This window comes from Thalassophryne amazonica, chromosome 18 (assembly GCF_902500255.1).
Source record: "Thalassophryne amazonica chromosome 18, fThaAma1.1, whole genome shotgun sequence".
Taxonomy (NCBI): Eukaryota; Metazoa; Chordata; class Actinopteri; order Batrachoidiformes; family Batrachoididae; genus Thalassophryne; species Thalassophryne amazonica.
The window spans coordinates 43,802,490-43,822,933 of record NC_047120.1 but is presented as its reverse complement, the minus strand read 5'-3'; the positions used below and the strand labels follow the sequence as shown (position 1 = coordinate 43,822,933).

At 41.0% G+C, this 20,444-nt stretch overlaps 1 protein-coding gene across 4 annotated transcripts in view; it reads left to right on the top strand.

Annotated features, from left to right (window-relative positions):
* The window catches only part of LOC117530767 (inhibitor of nuclear factor kappa-B kinase subunit alpha-like), a 36,715-nt gene extending 19,367 nt beyond the window's left edge, over positions 1 to 17,348 (top strand). For 2 of the 4 annotated variants that reach the window (XM_034193695.1, XM_034193693.1), the window contains exons 8-21: positions 978 to 1,085; positions 1,305 to 1,440; positions 2,737 to 2,931; positions 7,099 to 7,201; positions 7,416 to 7,539; positions 10,863 to 11,014; positions 11,129 to 11,190; positions 11,287 to 11,396; positions 12,103 to 12,152; positions 12,319 to 12,424; positions 13,786 to 13,933; positions 14,086 to 14,222; positions 14,861 to 14,960; positions 16,092 to 17,348. In XM_034193695.1, the coding sequence (XP_034049586.1) occupies positions 978 to 1,085; positions 1,305 to 1,440; positions 2,737 to 2,931; positions 7,099 to 7,201; positions 7,416 to 7,539; positions 10,863 to 11,014; positions 11,129 to 11,190; positions 11,287 to 11,396; positions 12,103 to 12,152; positions 12,319 to 12,424; positions 13,786 to 13,933; positions 14,086 to 14,222; positions 14,861 to 14,960; positions 16,092 to 16,157 (1,597 nt within the window). In that variant the 3' untranslated portion in view covers positions 16,158 to 17,348. Of the gene's footprint in view, positions 1 to 977; positions 1,086 to 1,304; positions 1,441 to 2,736; positions 2,932 to 7,098; positions 7,202 to 7,415; positions 7,540 to 10,862; positions 11,015 to 11,128; positions 11,191 to 11,286; positions 11,397 to 12,102; positions 12,153 to 12,318; positions 12,425 to 13,785; positions 13,934 to 14,085; positions 14,223 to 14,860; positions 14,961 to 16,091 lie in introns of those variants that run through there. The other 2 variants (XM_034193694.1, XR_004566446.1) reach the window with 2 other exon arrangements.
* The last annotated feature ends 3,096 nt before the right edge of the window (positions 17,349 to 20,444 follow it).

Here is a 20,444-nt window from a genome sequence, read left to right as displayed (position 1 = left end):
ACATCAGGGTACTTCCTCAATATTTTGCCCAGTTAGGAGACGTCGTGTCGCTGTCCATGAAGGGACGTTTTCATTTAATGCGCAGCATTGGGACTGCGCTGTCTAGTTTTTATATACAGCTCCATGACTATAGTATACTATGTTACGTCATATCTGTACCGCACGTGTTGCTAATGTGCTAACGCACCGTGTAGAGACAGTCGAGTTAGTGGTGCGTGACACGTGACACATGACAGTGGTGTGCCGCAGGATTTTGTAAATATAAAAAGGGTGCCGTGGCTCAAAAAAGGTTGAAAATCACTGGTCTAATCAGCATCTTGATATGGCACACCTGTGAGGTGGGATGGATTATCTCAGCAAAGGAGAAGTGCTCACTATCACAGATTTAGACTGGTTTGTGAACAATATTTGAGGGAAATGGTGATATTGTGTATGTGGAAAAAGTTTTAGATCTTTGAGTTCATGTCATACAAAATTGGAGCAAAACCAAAAGTGTTGTGTTTATATGTTGTTATTTGCTGGGTAAACGGCATTACTGTGCAAGATCTGTTTTTATCTACTGTTTCAGTTAGATATGGTTAATGATGTTAATAATTCCCCGAAGTCCTATAGATTGTAGTCTTAGAAACTATGTATGTTACTATGTTTGGCTACAAACGTTTCATACATGTTTAACATACACTTTGGAACTGTGGATGAACAAGTTTTCAGTATGAATGCGGAGCATCTTAACACGGGTATGTTGTCAAACTTTGGGAGGGAGCAGCTAGCTTTGTTTGTATTCTGTCCAAGAGATAAGGGCTTTTTTAAAAGTACAATAATCAGAAGTCTGTATTTCAAAGATTTCTTTTTCATTACAGTAATGTGATTTCATGCTTTATCCGTGTATTTCTAGCTGTAGATATAGAGTATTTCTAGTTATATGAAGTCATTTGAAGAGTTCAAATGCTCACTTATTCATCACCGCTGATCCACAGGGCCAGTAAAGTGCAGAATAAAGGACCAAAAGACATTATGGCTGAGGAAGAACCAAATGGTGAAGTCAAGTTCTCCAAACATCTTCCCTACCCCAACAATCTCAGCAGGTTTGGAGCCTCTGTCTGCTGTATAACCAAAAGATTTGGTAGATTGGATGTTGCAGGTTTTTTTTTTCCTGATGTATGAAAGTGAAAGTATATTGCTCACTGACCACAGAGTCTTGTAGATTTTTTTTTTTCCCTCAGGGGTGGAGGGTGTCATTTTTATCAGAATATCAGCCAGAGGCTTTAATTTTTTTGTTTGTAATTTGATTGCTTATATCATAGGACACTCTTGGAACCAGTGGAAGCCCTGCTTCAGCTAATGCTGAAATGGGATCCTGTTGAGAGAGGAGGCAAAGTCAACTCTGAGAAGAAGAAGCCTTTGTGCTTTGAAATGTTGGATCAGATCCTCAGTATGAAGGTGAGTAACTGGAATAAGTTATTGTTCCATCAAAGTTTTTAAGTTTTAGTGTATTTGTGTATTTTATTTTATTTACTCTGCAGTATTTTGTAGAAGATACTATGCATATTCTTTTTATTTTGTCTGCCTTTTATGCATGAAATGCTGTTAAAGCATTTGCAGCAAATGCAGTGTTCTTTTTGGGGCAAGGAACGGAGTAATCCATTTTATGTAGTTTCTTATGGGAAAATTGATTTCAGTTTAAGAACAACATTTAGGAACCATTTAAGTTCTAAAACTAAGGTCTAGTTCTAGACAACAGAACAATATGATTCATACATTTTGTTGTGTTAGTAAGGATGCTTCAATCAGATCTCAAAGATGGACATATTCGGACTGACTGGAATCTAGTGTTAATTTTGGCACCTGTTGTTTTTTTAAATTTGGTCTTAGTCTTTTGTCCTTATAAATGTCCTTTATAGTTTTAGTCATGTTTAGTCACTCACATGCCATTTTTATTTAGTATTATGTTTTAGTTGACTAAAAGTCTGTTAATTTTAGTCTAGTTTTAGTCGAAAGAGAACTCAGTGTACTGTATTTTTGTCTCGTTTCAGTCAAGACATTTTAGTCTTTTTGATTAAAAAAAAAACACATTAGATTATTTCTGATTACCATTTCAGCCAATATAGTGTTTCACACATCTGAAATAATGAATATTATCATTACCTGACAAAATACAGTTGTTGAATGATTGAAGGCTTGTGGTGTTTTTCCCCAATATTTTAAATCTGCAAGGCTTCCTGTCAAATGCAATTAGACATTCGGTTTTCTTGTAAATCCGCAGTGCTGGAGGGGTGCAGGTCTTTTGAATTGTTAGCTCTAATTATTCTATTTGCACATGGCTGCAGATTTGTTAAAGCAAATCAGAATAAAATATATAATTCAAGACTTGCACATTTTGGAGTGGCCTTTTATTGTGGCCAACCTAAGGCACACCTTGCAATAATCATGCTGTCTAATCAGCATCTTGATATGCCACACCTGTGAGGTGGGATGGATTAGACCGATTAGACGGATTTAGACAGATTTTGAACAATATTTGAGAGAAACAGGTCTTCTCTGTATACAGAAAATGTTTTAGATCCTTGAGTTCAGCTCATGAAAATTAGGAGCAAACACAAACGCATTTATATTTTTGTTCAGTATATGTTGGATTGACATTAACATACTCGCCATATGCCCTGTGCTAGAGTGTTATCTTATACAACCCTGATCATTGCATCCCTAATCCTTAGATTTTCATCTTTCTTCCCTCAGGTTGTTCACATCCTGAACATGAACACAGCTCAAGTTCACTCCTTCCAGTTGACCCTCGATGAGAGCCTCCACAGTCTGCAGAAGCACATTGAGGCTGAGACCAAGATAGAGGTCGTGAACCAGGAGCTGCTGCAGGAGACCGGTGTCTCACTGGACCCGAGAAAGCCTGCTGCTCAATGTGTCCTTGATGGAGTGGTAAGTGATCCACATGAAAAGAACACAGAATCCTTTTTGTGTAGAGGATTTATATTGACTGTTCTTACTAAGGGTTTGGCAGTATGGAAAGAAATATAATCACAATTCTGAGCCATCTTTTCGCTTCCGTTCGCACAGTGGTTTTTTTTTTGTTTGTTTTGTTGTTGTTGTTTTTTTACCCGCCTGCTCCCGCACGCAGCAAAGTTCTGAGTGCTTGCTCCTGCCACATTTGCGGTGGGACCCAATCTCAGTGCAACCCTGTATCACACGGTGACTGCTCAAGGAAACATCTGTATAAGGAGCTGTGCTGATACTATGAGTTTGTGTTTATGTCAGATAAGTCATTTTTCCATCTGCAAAATGACTTTGTCAACTCATGTCCCCGAAGTTTGTCCAAAAGTTTTTTGTGTGTTTAAAACTTTGAGTGGAGTTTAAGCAAAGAGCTTTTCTGCTGCCTGGACATTTATTTGCCGTTTTGAGTGTGAGAGAGTGGGGCACAATGAGCACATGCAGAGCTTCTAGACTAGAACGCAGAGAAAACTAAAAATATTGACAGTCAGTAACAGACTGGATGTTCCACTGTTTTCAGTGAGAGGCTGACAGGAAAATTATGAATGTTTTATCTTAGCGAGGAGGAAAAAATGGACAGCAATGAATGGATTCTGTAATTGCAGAATCGCCTGGATTTAAACAGGTAGGAACATTTGCTTAAGTAGGAGCATTATGCTTTTGTAAGTCACATGAAGCACAGTACATATAATAATTAGTAACCGCAAACACTTCATTCTCATTTAGACCAATCGCAACTGAAAAAAAAGATGAAGGTACTGTGGGGCAGGAGGCAATGTTGGGCAAATAGGCTGTTAGATTGAGTGAGATTGTACAAGGCTTATCACTGAAATTGGCATTAATTTAACTGCAATCTGGGTTCCAGATCATTTAATCCTCCAGCCATATTGTAACTGCTTTTCTCTTCTTGGACATCTCGTGTTCCCAATTTGGTTGTTTACAGTGTTTGTGCAGATGATTGTTTTTGATTTAATTGTTTTTTTATCCTCCACGCACAACTTGGGCTCTGGTACCCAACTCCTGGAGAGGGGGTGGACGCTCCACTTTTCTGGCGTTGCCCACAGGGAGAGGCGGAGAGCTGAGGTTGCATTGCTTATTGCTCCCCAGCTCAGTCGCCATGTGTTGGAGTTCACTCCGGTGAACGAGAGGGTCGCATCCCTACGCCTTCAGGTCGGGGACAGGTCTCTCACTGTTGTCTCAGCCTACGGGCCAAGGGGCAGTGCAGAGTACCCGACCTTCTTGGAGTCCCTGGGAGGGGTACTAGATAGCGCTCCGACTGGGGACTCCATTGTTCTCCTGGGGGATTTCAATGCCCATCTGGGCGGCAACAGTGAGACCTAGAGGGGGGTGATCGGGAAGCATGGCCTTCCCGATCTGAACCCGAGTGGTGTTCAGTTGTTGGACTTCTGTGCTAGTCACAATTTGTCCATCACAAACACCATGTTCGAGCACAAGGGTGTGCACGTGGCACCAGGACACCCGGAGGTCAATGATCGGCTTTGTAGTTGTGTCATCTGACCTTCGGCCACTTGTATTGGACACTCGAGTGAAGAGAGGGGCTGAGCTGTCGACCGATCACCACCTGGTGGTGAGTTGGATCCGCTGGGAAGGGAGGAAGCCGGTCAGACCTGGCAGGCCCAAACGTATCGTGAGGGTCTGCTGGGAACGACTGGCGGAACCCTCTGTCAGCGAGGTCTTCAACTCCCACCTCCGGGAGAGCTTCGCCCAGATTCCGGGGAAGGTTGGAGACATGGAGTCCGAGTGGACCATGTTCTTCACCTCCATTGTCGATGTGGCCGCTCGTAGCTGTGGTCGCAAGGTCTCTGGGGCCTGTCACAGCGGCAATCCCCGAATCCGGTGGTGGACGCCGGAAGTAATTGATGCCGTCAAGCTGAAGAAGGAGTCCTACTTGTCCTTGTTGGTAGGTTGGACCCCGGAGGCAGCTGACAGGTACCGGCAGGCCAAGCGTGCCGCAGCCCGTGTGGTCACAGAGGCAAAAACTTGGGTATGGGAGGAGTTTGGGGAGACCATGGAGGAGGATTATCGGTCGGCCTCGAAGAAATTCTGGCAAACCGTCCGACGCCTCAGGAGGCGGAAGCAGCTCTCCACCAGCACTGTCTACGGTGCGGGTGGGGAGCTGTTGACCCTGACTGGGGATGCTGTCGGGCGGTGGAAGGAATACTTGGAGGATCTCCTCAATCCCATCTTCACGTCTTCTGAAGAGGAAGCAGAGACTGGGGACTCAGAGGTAGACTCATCCATTACCCAGGCCGAAGTCACCGAGGTGGTTAGAAAGCTCCTCGGTGGCAAGGCTCCGTCCTGAGTACCTTAAGTCTCTGGATGTTGTGGGACTGTACTGGCTGACACGCCTCTGCAACATCGCGTGGCGGTCGGGGACAGTGCCTCTGGATTGGCAGACCGGGGTGGTCCCTCTGTTTAAGAAGGGGAACCGGAGGGTGTGTTCCAACTACAGGGGGATCACACTCCTCAGCCTCCCCGGTAAGGTCTATTCCAGAGTACTGGAGAGGAGAATTCGACGATAGTCGAACCTCGGATTCAGGAGGAGCAGTGTGGTTTTCGTCCTGGTCCCGGCACACTGGACCAGCTCTACACGCTCCATCGGGTGCTTGAGGGTTCATGGGAGTTCGCCCAACCAGTCCACATGTGCTTTGTGGATCTGGAGAAGGCGTTCAACTGTGTCCCTCAGGGCACCCTGTGGGGGGTGCTCCAGGAGTACGGGGTCTGGGGTCCTTTGCTAAGGGCTATCTGGTTCCTGTACGACCGCAGCAGGAGCTTGGTTCGCATTGCCTGTAGTAAGTCAAACCTGTTTCCAGTCCACGTTGGCCTCCACCAGGGCTGCCCTTTGTCACCGGTTCTGTTCATTATTTTTATGGACAGAATTTCTAGGCACAGCCAGGGTGTAGAGGGGGTCTGGTTTGGGAACCACAGAATCTTATCTCTGCTGTTTGCAGACGATGTGGTTCTGTTGACTTCGTCAAATCAGGACCTTCAGCATGCACTGGGGCGGTTTGCAGCCGAGTGTGAAGCGTCCGGGATGAAAGTCAGCACCTCCAAATCCAAGGCCATGGTTCTCGACCAGAAAAAGGTGCTTTGCCCTCTTCAGGTCGGTGGAGTGTCCTTGCCTCAAGTGGAGGAGTTTAAGTATCTCGGGGTCTTGTTTACGAGTGAGGGATGGCTGGAGCGTGAGATCGATAGACGGATCGGTGCAGCGTCTGCAGTGATGCGGTCGCTGTATCGGACCATCGTGGTGAAGAGAGAGCTGAGTAGGGGGGCAAAGCTCTCGATTTGCCGATCGATCTGCATTCTGATCCTCACCTATGGTCATGAGATTTGGCTCATGACCGAAAGAACGAGATCGCGAGTACAAGCGGCCGAGTTTCTTCAGGGTGGCTGGGTGCTCCCTTAGAGATAGGGTGAGGAGCTTAGTCACTTGGGAGGAGCTCGGAGTCGAGCCGCTGCTCCTCAACGTCCAAAGGAGCCAGTTGAGGTGGCTCGGGCATCTTTTCCGGATGCCCCCTGGACGCCTCACTGGAGAGGTGTTCCGGGCATGTTCCATCAGGAGGAGGCCCCGGGGAAGACCCAGGACACACTGGAGGGACTACGTCTCTCGGCTGGCTTGGGAACGCCTTGGGGTTCCCCCGGAGGAGCTGGGGGAGGTGTGTGTGGATCAGGAGGTCTGGGTGGCTTTGCTTGAGCTGCTGCCCCCGCGACCCGACTCCAGATAAAGCGGTAGAAAATGGATGGATGGATGGATGTTTTTTATAGAACCGGGGCTGTTCATCTTATCCCCATAGGATGTCCATCATTGGGGGGGTCATAGTCTGTAGAATAATTAATTATGGAAAACATGTATAGTTACAGCCCCAGTGTTAATAGCTAAACCAGAAACATTATTGTATTATTATCAGAAGCTGGAAATGGTTGAATGCAAAAATAGGATGCTTGAAGCAGCATCTGTGGGTCTTTATGATTCATGTGTTTTGTGAACTTTTATACTAAGAATTTAAGGTGAGTAATACGCTGCAGAACAACATGAGCACATTCTGCCTCTGCTGATTTTCCTCTTCTCCTGTGCAGAGAGGTTGGGATAGCTACATCGTGTATTTGTTTGACAAGAGCATCACCATGTATGCTGGATCCTTTATTGGCAGAGTGGTACCTGATAAGGTCAGCACTATTGGTGAGTCTTACATGCTTATTTTTTTATTTTATTCATTTATTTATTTATTTTACTTGCTCTTCTGTTTATGACTTGAGCTTGTAAAATGAAGCAAGCTTTAGAAAATTCCTATTAGTAATATATAACCTATTAAATGGCATATGTGGTCATTCTGGCGTGCTTTTTTAAAAAGCAGCAGAAATGTCATGTCATGATTTTCTGACAAACTTTTTAGTCCAAGATCCGAAGACACAACTGCCGCTGGCTTTGCTGAAGAAGGTGTGGGGTGAAGCGTTGAGCTACATCTGTGGCCTGAAGGAGGACTACTTCAGGCTTTACCAAGGCCAAAGAGCAGCTATGTAAGTCACATCACACACCTAGTTCTGTACTTCTCAGTTAAATATCCTTAGATAGTTAAGTTGTCTTGTTTTGTTACTTTACAAGTGGCTTATGCAGGTTTTGTAAATAACTGAATGTAGAACAAGAACTGCAGGAGATGGGCGTATAGGGAACTGCAGTCTCGTTTGAACCCCTGCATGATATTGCGGGATTTGACCACTTACTGGGACAGCCTGCACAAACACAGCATTAATTCTAACGGAAAAATGGTGTACTGTTTTTTTTTTTCGGCTGCAGTCATTGAAGCAGTCACAAAAAGTCCAGTTCTACTTCTACATCCAGGGACAGCCCTCGTCTGTCTCCATCATCTGAGTTTTTGGGCAAATTACACGCAAACAAAGTGAAAATGAAAAGAAAAAGTGACAATGGGGTTGGGAAAGTGGACATGTGTTGCGGTTTGTTTCTGACCTGGAGCACAAACATGTCAAGGCAGTTTTGCAGGTGAGAGAATGTAGCTACTCTGGTTAACTCTGTAGGCTAACACTTACCAACATGACATCTCCCATTTTCCTCGTCTTCCCTTCTGGACTGGGAACCAAAAAAAAAAAAACATTGCAATGTTTTAACGTAGACACCATGATTATCTAATTAAGTTGATACTAGCGTGTTGCCTGTGGGGATCCACGGACTCTAGATTGGGTAGTGTTTATAAATTAGGCAGTTGACATTTTTTAAGGGTGGTTATAAATAAACCAAAGCTTATATAATGACTTGGAAGGCATGTGAGTCCAGAATGTTTTAGAACCTTAGACCTCAACAGTTTTTTTTAGAAGAGAACTCAACCCTTTTATTTCCTGTTAATTATGTATTTTTTAATGTTAATTTACTGTCTTAATGTATTTATAAATTGTTTAGGTTCTTGTTATCATATACACACTTATTATTATTATTATTATTTTTATTATTATTATTATCATCATCATCATCATTATTTTATTGCATTATTACTTCTATTTTGTCATTTGATTTTCAAATGGACCACAATAGAAATGTTTTCACTTTCTTGTGTCATCCATGTATTTTTAACGTATTTACATTTGTATTATGCACTTACATTGAATTTCCTAAATAAAAACATGCACGCTTTTAATATAAAGTTACTTTACCGACCCCTGCTTGAATGACGTGTTAGTCCAGAATGTAATTATCAACCTTATCTAATATCCATATTTTCTCCAAAAATATCCTATCAGTCCTATCAGTGTTCCGTTTTGGCACTGTTCATCCTAACGGCAAATGTCAGCTGTCCCCAGTCGCACGCACGCAGAGCTTTTTGTTTTTTCTGCATTCTGCTGCAAGCAGGTGCATTTAATTTTTACACACGCACAAACAGAGACGGTGTCAGAAGACATCAAAAGCAATATTCTTGGTAATGGTAATGACAACATGACACTTAAAGTGTAGGTGACACCAAAAATGTGCACAAATAATCACTAAAAATGTTGAAATGTTGATATTTAAAACAAATCCTGAACAATAAGTGAAGGATAAACAACAGCTATCTGAAGCCTGAGCTCTATTTCAACCCTCAGTCGTGGCCATATTGTTGCTACCTCATCACAAGAACGGCACCTGCTGATTCAAGCCCAAATACACTGTAAACACAGCGGAGGTGGAGCTGTTTTCAGACCTTGTTTTGTTTTTTGTTTTTTTAGTCCAGTCTGAACGTGTGTAAGCTGTGGAGGACACAGCCTTATGGTTTTGAGCCTTATTTAGATGAAAATGACAGAGACGAAACCTTGGAGGAAAAGACAACAGTGACGATATTGGCAGAGTTCATAACACGAAATGGTGACTATAAAAATAAATAAACAAATAATGCATATGATTTCAGCATGCCGGTGGAGATGATACTTTTTTGCCAGCTCTTTGGTCTAAACAACTGATTTAAAAAAAAAAAAAGTTTTACTATCGCTGACAACAGAAAAAAAAATTGTGTGGATTTTTTATTTATGATTTTTTTTTTTTCTGAGAAAAAGGTACATTCAAATCTGAAAAGTGTCATGAGTGACAGAAAATATCATCTATTTTTAAAATAAATCTTGTTTCCTTCTTGAATAGTTATTGTACTTTAGTAACGTAACATATTATTAAATATTAAAACCATTCACACAAGGAGAAAATAATGTAGTCTTACCTGTCCATTTCAGTGAGATCATCTTCATTTTGATGAAAATGTCTGAAAATAATATTAATTTGTTGTCCTGGCTGAAGAAAAGTCCGTGAAGGTTTGAGTCTCTGCTGTACTGATCCGTGACCGGCACGGCCAGCTACAGGCGTAATCCTTTCTTTGCGTCTGCGGCTGATGGTTCCAGTCACTGCTGTGAATGGATCCTCTTGTTCCACCATGAGCCGCTTTGAGCTGCAAGTTGAAAGACTCGCAGTCCCTCATCTGTTCATAATGTCTCAGTCCGCACGCCACGAAATTCCCATGAGCCACAAAACAAAATACAATAATGTGGAAATAGTCCGTTTTGCCTCGGTGTGGAGTGGAAAATCCACAACACTGTGCGTGCGAACTTGTCAATGTAACTGTTCCACCTGCAAATCAAAAGGATTCTGCTGGTGAGAATAACTGTTCTGATGCCGAAAACACGGTGCAGCTGCAACCCGAACCACTCGGTGGATACGGGGCTGTCAGTAGCCTGTAAAAAATTGCTAAATTAATGGGAGTATTAAGATAGTGGTTCCGGCACTATGATTACTTCCTTCTTTTTCTCTGATGTCGGGACTCACCAGGACATTCCTGGATTTTAGTGGCACACAGTTCAAAATCAGAATATTTCTCTCTTGAGTAACTGCGCACCAAGAAAGGATGAATTTCAAACTGTTGTTTAAATACTCCGAAAAAATTTTACGTATCATGTCACCTACACTTGGAACTAAACTGACTAAGCCAATTGAACTACAAAAACACAAACACTATTAAACTAACATGAACCACAACATTTAAAACCCCAAAACCCTGAACTTCCATGGTGCATTGCAGGACAATGTCCATTGTTTACTGGTTAACTATAATGGCTAATTTCTCCAAAAATATTAGTCCTATCAACTTTCCGTTTTCACAGCGTTCATTCTTGACCCAAAATACATAAGCATACCAAATAGCAAATGTCTTCTGCGTGATTGAAACCTTACACACACAAGGCACACACACAGAAGGCCACTTGGCTGTTATAATATAGATTGTCCAACCCTAGCAAGTGTTGTAGTTATTATTTGTAGTGTGGGCTCCTCAATTGCAAAGCTTCCTGACTTCTGTCTCATTCATCTCCTCCAGGTTGAGTCTGTTGCGCTACAATACCAACCTGACCAGGTGTAAGAACAACATGTTTGGCTTCTCTCAGCAGCTGAAAGCCAAGCTGGATTTCTTCAAGAGTAGCATCCAGTATGACCTGGAAAAGTACAGTGACCAGATGCACTATGGGATATGTGAGTGTTTGTTTAGATTCAAACCTAATCTTTTCCTGCAGCACATTACTCAACATTCTTACAGCTCCAAGCAAGATGTTGTTTGTATCATTTAACATCTCCGATCGTCTCAAGCCTCTGAAAAGATGCTGAAAGCCTGGCAGGAGAACGAGGAGAGAGCTGCTGCTTTCGCTCAGGTAGTGCATATTTACAAAACAAACCCTTATTTCCTGTTAAGTTCTGCACAAGTCAATATGTGGTGGTCTCTGTGTGTTTCCTGCTATATGCTGCAGGTGGCAGAGGTGAGCCACTTGGAAGATGAGATTGTGGCGCTGCACTCTGAGATAGTGGAACTTCAAAGAAGCCCGTATGCCCGTCGCCAAGTAGACAAGATGGAGGAGCTGTGAGTGTTAATGTGAACTGTAACCTGTACTGTGATCAGTTCTGCATTCGTCTTATTTCTGTCCATTGTCTATACCGGCTTTTGAGGGTTACAGTAGCTGGAGCCTATCAGTGCACGTTGGCTGAGACGCAGTAACTTTCTTGACCAGTCACCAACTTGACAAGCATTCACTGTCATATTGACACCAACAGATTATTTATAGTCCACATGACTAGATATGAAGAAAAACATGTAAATCCCACAGAAATCAGATTTGATCTAAAGACATTCTTACTTTGAAGTTATTGTGTGAACCTCTTCAACATGGTGCCCCCCTAAAATGATAATAAATGGCCAATCCTATTGGAAAAGTACACATCTTAAATGTGTGCATTCATGTTCTCTGTGTATTATTCATTTTTCCCACTTTGGACTAAAGGGTTAGTTTTTGTTTGTTTTTGTTTTTAGTTAATGTAAAGTGAAGATTTTTTTTTTAAGAGCATTTATTATGGGTGGCTTAAGCCAAGGTCTTGGGGGGCAGGGGGTGCACATGGGCCACCAAGAGTTGACTTGTGTGAAATGGAATCTTAGGAGCTGAGAGCTAAAACTGAGGGGGAAAATAAATATATAAATAAATAACATCATTTGTTCCTGAAAAATAATTTTTTGTTGTTTCAGAGTATTTATCTGTTATAATTTTTACTTCTAGTAATTGATTTTATTACAGAGAAGAAAATGCTGTTGACCTCTACAAGCAGCTGAAGATGAAATGTAAAGGTATGAAGCATTTTTGCATGTATTTGTGAGGATATGACTAAAACATTTACATTTGTGGTCTGCTTTTTCTCTGAACACTGGTAGTTAGAAAAACAGGCTGATGTAGATAACCAGTTAGGAATGACGACAGTAGATGACATTTGTTGATGTGGTGCATTTCCCTCAGTGCCTGAGATGAATGTAAACACTGACAGCTCCGAAATGGTGAAAGCCATCATTAAGACGGTCCAGAACCAAGACAAGGTCCTCAAAGACCTGTACACCCACCTCAGGTAGGAGTGTAGTCCAAAACTCCTCAGCTCAGTCAGAGGACTTTCTTTGAATGTTTGTTGTTTAGCAAAAAGTCAGTTCACTTTCTACTTCCTTATCACGAGAAGGACCTCATGTAAGAACTGCTCATACTAACGAGGCTGTGTATCAGTGATTTAAGAGAACTAAATCTCTTTCCGATATCACCAATCCCAGTGTCTTGATTGGACAACTCCCATATGATGGGAAGGGCTCGCAGCCATATTTAGCATTTTTGTAGCATTATTTATGGTAATTTACTCTTCTTGAGAACACGTTCTGATTTAGATACAAGTGGGATCTCATTTTACGAGCGTTTGCGCAATCTGTGTGACACCTTTGTACAAACCGATTGTGGCAAAAAAGGCGTGAGAAGTTCAGTAAAATGTTCTTCATTAAAGCCCCTTGTGTCTTTTTACTGTCCATAATAAATGACAATGACGAAATGTATAAATAAATATAAAATGTATTAAAAGTCAAGCAGCCTCTGTGTACGTGTACCATGTTTATGGCTTTGATAACAGACAAACTGGGGAGAGCTGACATTTGCCATTTGGTATGTTTATGTATTTTGGGTCAAGGATGAACACTGGCAAAACAGAATGTTGATAGGGCTAATATTTTTGGAGAGATTTAGGATATTACATAATAACAGTGAGCAATGGATGTTGATAATTACATTGTGGAGTCACACGCCATTCCAAATCATTATAGAAACTTTGCATAGTTTATTGCCACCCTTGAAAAAATGTCAGCTACATATTTTCAAATCAATTTATTTATATAGCACCAAATCACAACAAACAGTTGTCCCAAGGCGCTTTATATTGTAAGGCAAAAGCCATACAATAATTACAGAAAAACCCCAACGGTCAAAACAACCCCCTATGAGCAAGCACTTGGCGACAGTGGGAAGGAAAAACTCCCTTTTAACAGGAAGAAACCTCCAGCAGAACCAGGCTCAGGGAGGGGCAGTCTTCTGCTGGGACTGGTTGGGGCTGAAGGGAGAGAATCGAGAAAAAGACATGCTGTGGAAGAGAGCAGAGATCAATCACCAATGATTAAAAGCAGAGTGGTGCATACAGAGCAAAAAGAGGTGAATAAAAAGAAACACTGGGTGCATCATGGGAAACCCCCCAGCAGTCTAAGTCTATAGCGGCATAACTAAGGGATGTAGTTTTATAAACAGTAGCCAATCCAGAGGCCATGGATCCCCACGGGCAGTGCACTAATTAGTTTTATGTTCAGACATACTGTTGCACTATGGTTTCAAAGTGGATTTTCAGTTATAATAGTTGGTCTAATGCACCTCCAGACCCACTTGATTTTTGTTTGTCTTCAATAGTAAGATTCTGATCAGCAAACAGAAGATCATCGATTTGTTTCCACGCATTGAGAAAACCCTGGACAGCATCAAGGATGCTGACAACACAGTGATGCAGATGCAGAGCAAGAGACAGAGGGAGTTCTGGCATTTACTGAAGATCGCTTGTGTATGTGAATCTGCAAATTGTTCGCTGATCATTGGGTGTTTTTATGCAAACTCAAGTATTTTTCTGTGAGGCATAATATCCTCCTAATACATGTGTCATGTCTGCCCTCATTGGTCCTACCATTAATAAACAGTGTGATCTCTCTACTCCAGGCTCAGAACTCCTCAAGGAGCTCCATAGCCACCAGCCCAGAGTCAGCCAACTTGCTGCAGGTTTCCCAGTGGTCCCAGTCAGCACAACCGGTCAGCTCCCCGCACCCTCTTACTTCTCTTCCCGGGCCAAATGACAGGTGATTGATTGCACTGATCCCTTTTTGCCTGACAGCACAGATTCACACCTGTTAACAAAGAAAACCAGAACTGTATACTAAAGTCTGCTGTATTTGATACATTGGAGGGAAAGCCAGGAATCCCTCAGGCAGACCATCTAACACTCTGACTACGCAAATCTGTGCAAACACTTTCAGAAAGGACACACATTAGGAGCTAAGTGTTCAAGCGTAGAGCAGAACACAGCTCAGACAGCAAAATGTATGAAGCTGTGTCATATTTCCTCAATAAGCTTCAGAATATCAGCATTTGAATGTGTCAGCACAGTAAGAGCTGTATTGGGCCAACAACACAATTCTGAAGGAAATGATTGTTTTCCTGCAAGAAGTGTATTTATGAATATACCCAAATAAACTGAATAGAAAAATTGTGATAAAATGATCCAGTATGTACCAGTGCAGCTTCATTTATTGATTTGTTTGTTTTTAATCAAAGGAAGAGGAGACACTTCCTTCCATATGCCTGTTTTTTTTGTTTTTGTTTTTGTTTTTTTTTACATTTAAATGTCAACAGTCTTAATGTTACTGTGGTATGTCTATAAACATAAAAGTGTGGTTAAAATGTGGCTAGCAGGCTTGGTGTGTTTTTTGCTTTCCAGTGATGCTGCCCCACGCCTCCTGCAGGAGAACCATAAGTACCTTAGTCAGCTGACCAGTCTAATGCAGGAGACTGCTGACGAACAGGCCAAAAGCATCGTGGTAAGTGTCACTTTTTTCTTTGTGCAGTATGTTTGTTCATTAAAAAGAAGACTTCAAATTATTTCAAATGGGAAGTCGGGTTCTTCACTGGCCCCGTTTCCATGTGCACTAAAATCCCAATTACTGTCTGTTATCTGATTATTAACTGGTCGTGTAAACGGCAAAGTCCAGTATGCTTTATCAGTTATCTGATGAAGAGAAACTGGATTAACACACCTGGATTTCTCTCCAGTACTCCCATTTCTTCAGTACATGAATATTATTAATCTGATTTATTTTGCTTTTTTACATTTGTGCATGTGTCAGAGTGGTTGTCACTCACATTTTCAGAGGTGCAGTGGGACATGCGGTTGACTCATTGGGCCTCATAACTTCATCAGATCACAAAGTTCAGAGGGTCCACTTTGTGTCCAAAAAAGTGCTTCAGTGTCCCTTAGAAATCTATGCTGTTTGTGGACAAATATATTTGTAAATGAGCAGAGTTTGCTAAAAGCAGGGATTAAAGTTCTCAGACACTATGGCGGATTTCCATAAATTGGGCCGCCAAAAGGCCATAAATGTCAAGGCTCGACCATAATGATTGCCCGATCGACACTGGTGAGTAAACGGTGCTGTTGGACTCGTGCTTCACGCCCGTCACTTGCCCGGCGTGGCAAGTTATCGGTCGCATTTAGAACGACATCTGGTGAAAAGTCAACATATTTTAGTGTTGTTCTTGCGGCAGCAGAAGCGTATTTCTGATCGACTGTTATAGGATAAATTAACCCGATTCTCTAATCGTGCACATTCCTACTCACTCATCTCTGCCTCCTTTCCTGACCTAACACAATAAAAATCTGATGATGTTTTTCACATTTTCTGACCTTTTATATACAGTGATTAACTAATCAACCATCTAGTTTCTTCAGGTTTCGGTCATTATGACGATACTCTTCAAACATTAATAAATATTATCACTCAGTATGAAAGAAATGGCATGATAATATTTATGCTGTATTACCCAGGCTGAGTAAGAGGATTTATTCACATTATTCTTCATTATACAAGAAAGAATGCATTTTCATGTAATGTTCAAACATTTGTCTGGCTTTTCCCAGTTTGACTGTTAATATACTTTTTCCCTCGTCTTAGGATCAAGACTGGAGTTGGACAAAATATGAAACTTTATCCACAAAATTTAAAAAGCAAAATGCATAAAAGCTGTTTATGTCTTCTCTGCCTGCCTGCCAACAAACACTAAGGACTGTATGCTGTTAATACTGTGGAGGGTGTAAACTTTGTACAGTTGTACATAGACTCTGGATACTCTCTGTAAATGGTTTTGTTAAAAAAAAAATAATTAAGCATTCACACATTTGTCTGATATAGTGGAAGGTTTTGACATGATTGTTTATTTTAATGGGGTTAAAAAAAGGCTCAAGATGTTGCAACGACACTGAGAAGTGTAGATATTTCACTGTACTTCTATCTGTTGTTCATTAAATTAATCTTTTTTTTTTTTTTTTTTTGTAAAGTTAATGTAGAAACAAGCAAACTGTAGCACCGGAGTGTGAAAGCCAGAAGGTTTTGGACCATCAGCTTGATGGTTTATGGCCAAAACACAGGAGGTGGGTGGGGGTTGAGCAGGTGGAGGAGGAAATAACGAACAAGCAAACGGCACTTTGATACTCCAGAGAATCTTTTCTGTGAAGAATGATTTTCCCGAATAAATCTCGTCAGAACTCTGTTTTACCAGGCTGCCAAAGTGTCGCTGGATTTACAGCTCCGACGAGACGAAAACTGTGGACATCCACAATCAAGTACTTTTTTTTTTGACGTTGTGGGGATTAAATTGAGCGTTGCTTTCATTTTTCTACAGGTGTTCTGTATCATAGGCAGAAATCTGATAGTATTTGTGACAAAAGTGGCTGGCCATTATGTTGACACTGTACATCGACATTTTAATTGTCACACTGATGCAATGGGTTTTTGTTTTTGTGCACAAACTCTTTCTCTGGATGTTTTATATACAGAAGCTTATTCCCATGAAACAGAATCAGGGTTTTTTTGTTGTTTTGTTTTGTTTTTTTAATAGATTGTATTACAAAAACACTCCCAGGGTAACAAATGGTTGAATGTACTGCAGTTAAGTGAATCCATATCACTGTAAAGGGTTTCTGTGAGTCAGAATCAGTTACCTTCTGAGTTGTCTTTATGAAGTTCAAGTGCAATGGAGAAAAAAGTGTTTTGTATTTAAGAACCAATTTGTCAGTTTACTTTCCTTTTGAGTGTTTTGTTTCCATCTGATGCTTTAAAAACTTGTTTCTGAATGTTTTAATTTTCAGAAATACTCTTGTGTAATGATCAAATGTTTGCCTGGTGTTAAAATAAAGAGGACTTTTGGCATGATGTCGATGTACCTGGTGATGTCATCAGTCAGGTGACACGGCGGTCACTGCCGCTGTGCTGTGTGGAAGGATTACTATACATTCTGTAAAACAATGGAGAATAGTTTGTCTCATGCATGACAAAGAAGTTCATACTCTGCTCACCGTTAAGACGGAGTGATTAGTTGTGACACACTGAGATTAGCGGCTCAGCTTGTTGAATGCTTTTTTTCCTCCTTGTGACCTCTTTTACTGGGTTTTGGTCTGTAAATAATTTCTTCTCAGCCAGCTGTGGCTGTTTCTACTTCATGCGTGTTTTCTTCCCTTCACCATTGTGAGGAAATCAGTGACACAGAAGAAGGAAATGACAGCAGGAGAACAAAATATCTGGATTTTTGTATGAATATTTAATCTTGACCTTGGTTCTGTGTGCAGAAGTAACAGATTTAAACATGAATTTTCTCATATTTTTCAAAGCTACAGAATAAGCAACAAGGAAATATTGAACCTAGTATGTTTTTTAAATAAGGTGTTGATTTTTATACCTTTTTTTAACACTGCATGCTGCCACATGAGCACAGTCATAATCGCTTGTCTATTTCTATGAAAAATATAACAAAAAAATAAGATGTTATGGATATAAAAGATATATATTCCAGGCCAACTTCAAAATAAAATGCCTCCTTTTCTAGGATATTAGCCATCTGTTAACCAAATTTTATTTGTTGCTTTGCGCCAATCATTATTCTGAATCATCTCAAAAATTGAATCAATTATTTCCTCGATCATTATCTGTCTGCTCACAAAATTTCATTGAAATCCATTTACGTATTACCCTTTGAGTTACCCTGCGAATGCAGGTGAGAACAATACCTCCATGACAGAGGTATAACAAAAAAGGGCTGGATAGATTTTCACCAAACGGAGTGGAAATATTTTTGAGTGGGATTGCATTACTTAAAAAAACTATAACACTATTAACCTTGTCATGTGGGAAATGAGTGAAGCCCTCCTCCCCTCTCCTATACTCTCTCCACCCCTCCCCCTCGCTCTCACAGAGCAAATTAAGCGTTTTAAACACGAAGCCTTTAAGCTGTAAAATAAACTGTAAATTTCTGAATGTATCACCAACTACAGACACAGAACTCTGGATTATTTCATTAAAGATTCTGATAGCGTTGTTTTTTTCCTTTCAGTCAGAGTGGAGGGGGCTGTCTGCTCTGAGCTGCCTTCAGCGCTGTGGCTTCACAGAATGCTGAAAGCAGCTGACTGCTGATCTCTGCTGTTTGTGGCGGATTTGATGAGAAGAGAATGAGATATATATTTCTTATTTCTTTATTTGGTTGAAATTGCAAAATACAATTGAATTGGTACATTTTTCAGCAACATTTTAGTTAATTTTTTTGGAAAATCCATGCTGGGTGGTACAGCCAATTGGAACCCGAGAGCCAGGTGGAAATTTGCAGTGCCGGACTGTGCCGCCCACCGTACCTAGAATCCTGCTCCAGATTATTACATTTCGGAACAAATTGGTTAAAGGTCAAGCAAAATACAAGCCAAAAAAAAACTATCATTAACCATATCGCTGCTCACAATGTGGCTCGAGATTGATCAAATGCTCATGTTAATCAGTAAATTATTTGTGATCAGCTGGTATAAGCACTTAAAGAAATCATAATGTGTAGTTAGTAAAAGAAAAACATCGCCTCTAGATGTGGTCCCTCATAGCTCATAATCAAGGTTGGGTAGGATTACATTGAAATGTAATCCAAAAGTAATCAGATTACAAGTAATCCAAATGTATTCTTTCAATGTAATCCTACCCAACCTTGCTCATAATTCATAATCTACACTTATCTCAGTGTGCATCATGTTTTGATGCCTTTGTTGACCCCCAAAATGTGAATCTGCTGCAAATTGTGAATTATCCACAAACCGTGAATTGCAAAACGTGAAAACTCAAAACAAATTGTGAACACACGTTGCAAAACGTGGATTTCTTCACAATTTCTGGTCTTACATTTCACTTTCCTCCAGGAACACCTTAGGGGAAAATCCACACATTGTGTTCGATCACAGTGGACTGTTATCACTTACAAATCAGCCGATTTGCACCGTCCTGCAGACTCGCTTTCCCTCCCACAGCCCTGCTGACTACCAGGGTCAGATGATGATAACATAAATAATAACAATTATATAGGTGTACAGGTAATGTTGTGAGACAGATTTTTTTATTTTTTTATTACAACATATATTAGCTGTACATGTAACAATCCATAGGCCTTTTGACTGTACATGAAGATAATTATGAATGAAAATTCATTTCAGGAAAAGAGCAAATTGAGTGATTAGATTACTTATGTAAGGGGATTTGTTCAGTTAATTTTGTAACAAATTTCACTGTTTCCAGGCAGTTTCTATACCTCTGCTTCTTTTGGGGGGATTTCCCCTACTGATTCAAAAGAACACAGCACTGGGATTCAAATATTTTTGTTGCTGTTACTGGAACAAAAACGTTTTGACAGAAAACACAAAACTCAGGCCAATCACAGAAACGGAATCTTCATCTTCCACCGCTATAGGTGCAGATATTTTTTACAGCAGTGTTGATCATTTGGATCCTCAACTTTTGGCACATCTTACTTCTTGAAGTCCAACTGTTAACATCTGGACAGGCTGAGGTCATCGATTTTCATTTGTTTTCCTGATTCAGTCTACAGACCTCTCAGTACTGTCATCTTTGGACAGAAGTGTGGTTTTGTTACCAACATATTTAAAGCAAGAAAAAAAAAACTTTGGCATTCCGCTAATTTGTCATCGTGGAATCTGGCACCACGTGCACACTGTATTCTGATCTGAGCAGGAAGTGAGCTGGGACAAAGCTTCACTTTAAACAAACCTCACTAAATGTAAACAACCACATTTGGCTCATGAATCAGAATGAATCAGCTGAGGATTCAGAGAAGAGAAACCAGCCCCTTGTTATGGCCTACATTCCACTGAGATTAACACTTCCGTCTCAACACTCGGGTTTGAAATAAGATTTTTTTGTGCCCTTATACATCTGTCACTAAATGTTGGATGGCTGAGTGTGGGGAAAAAAGACATTAAAGTTTGT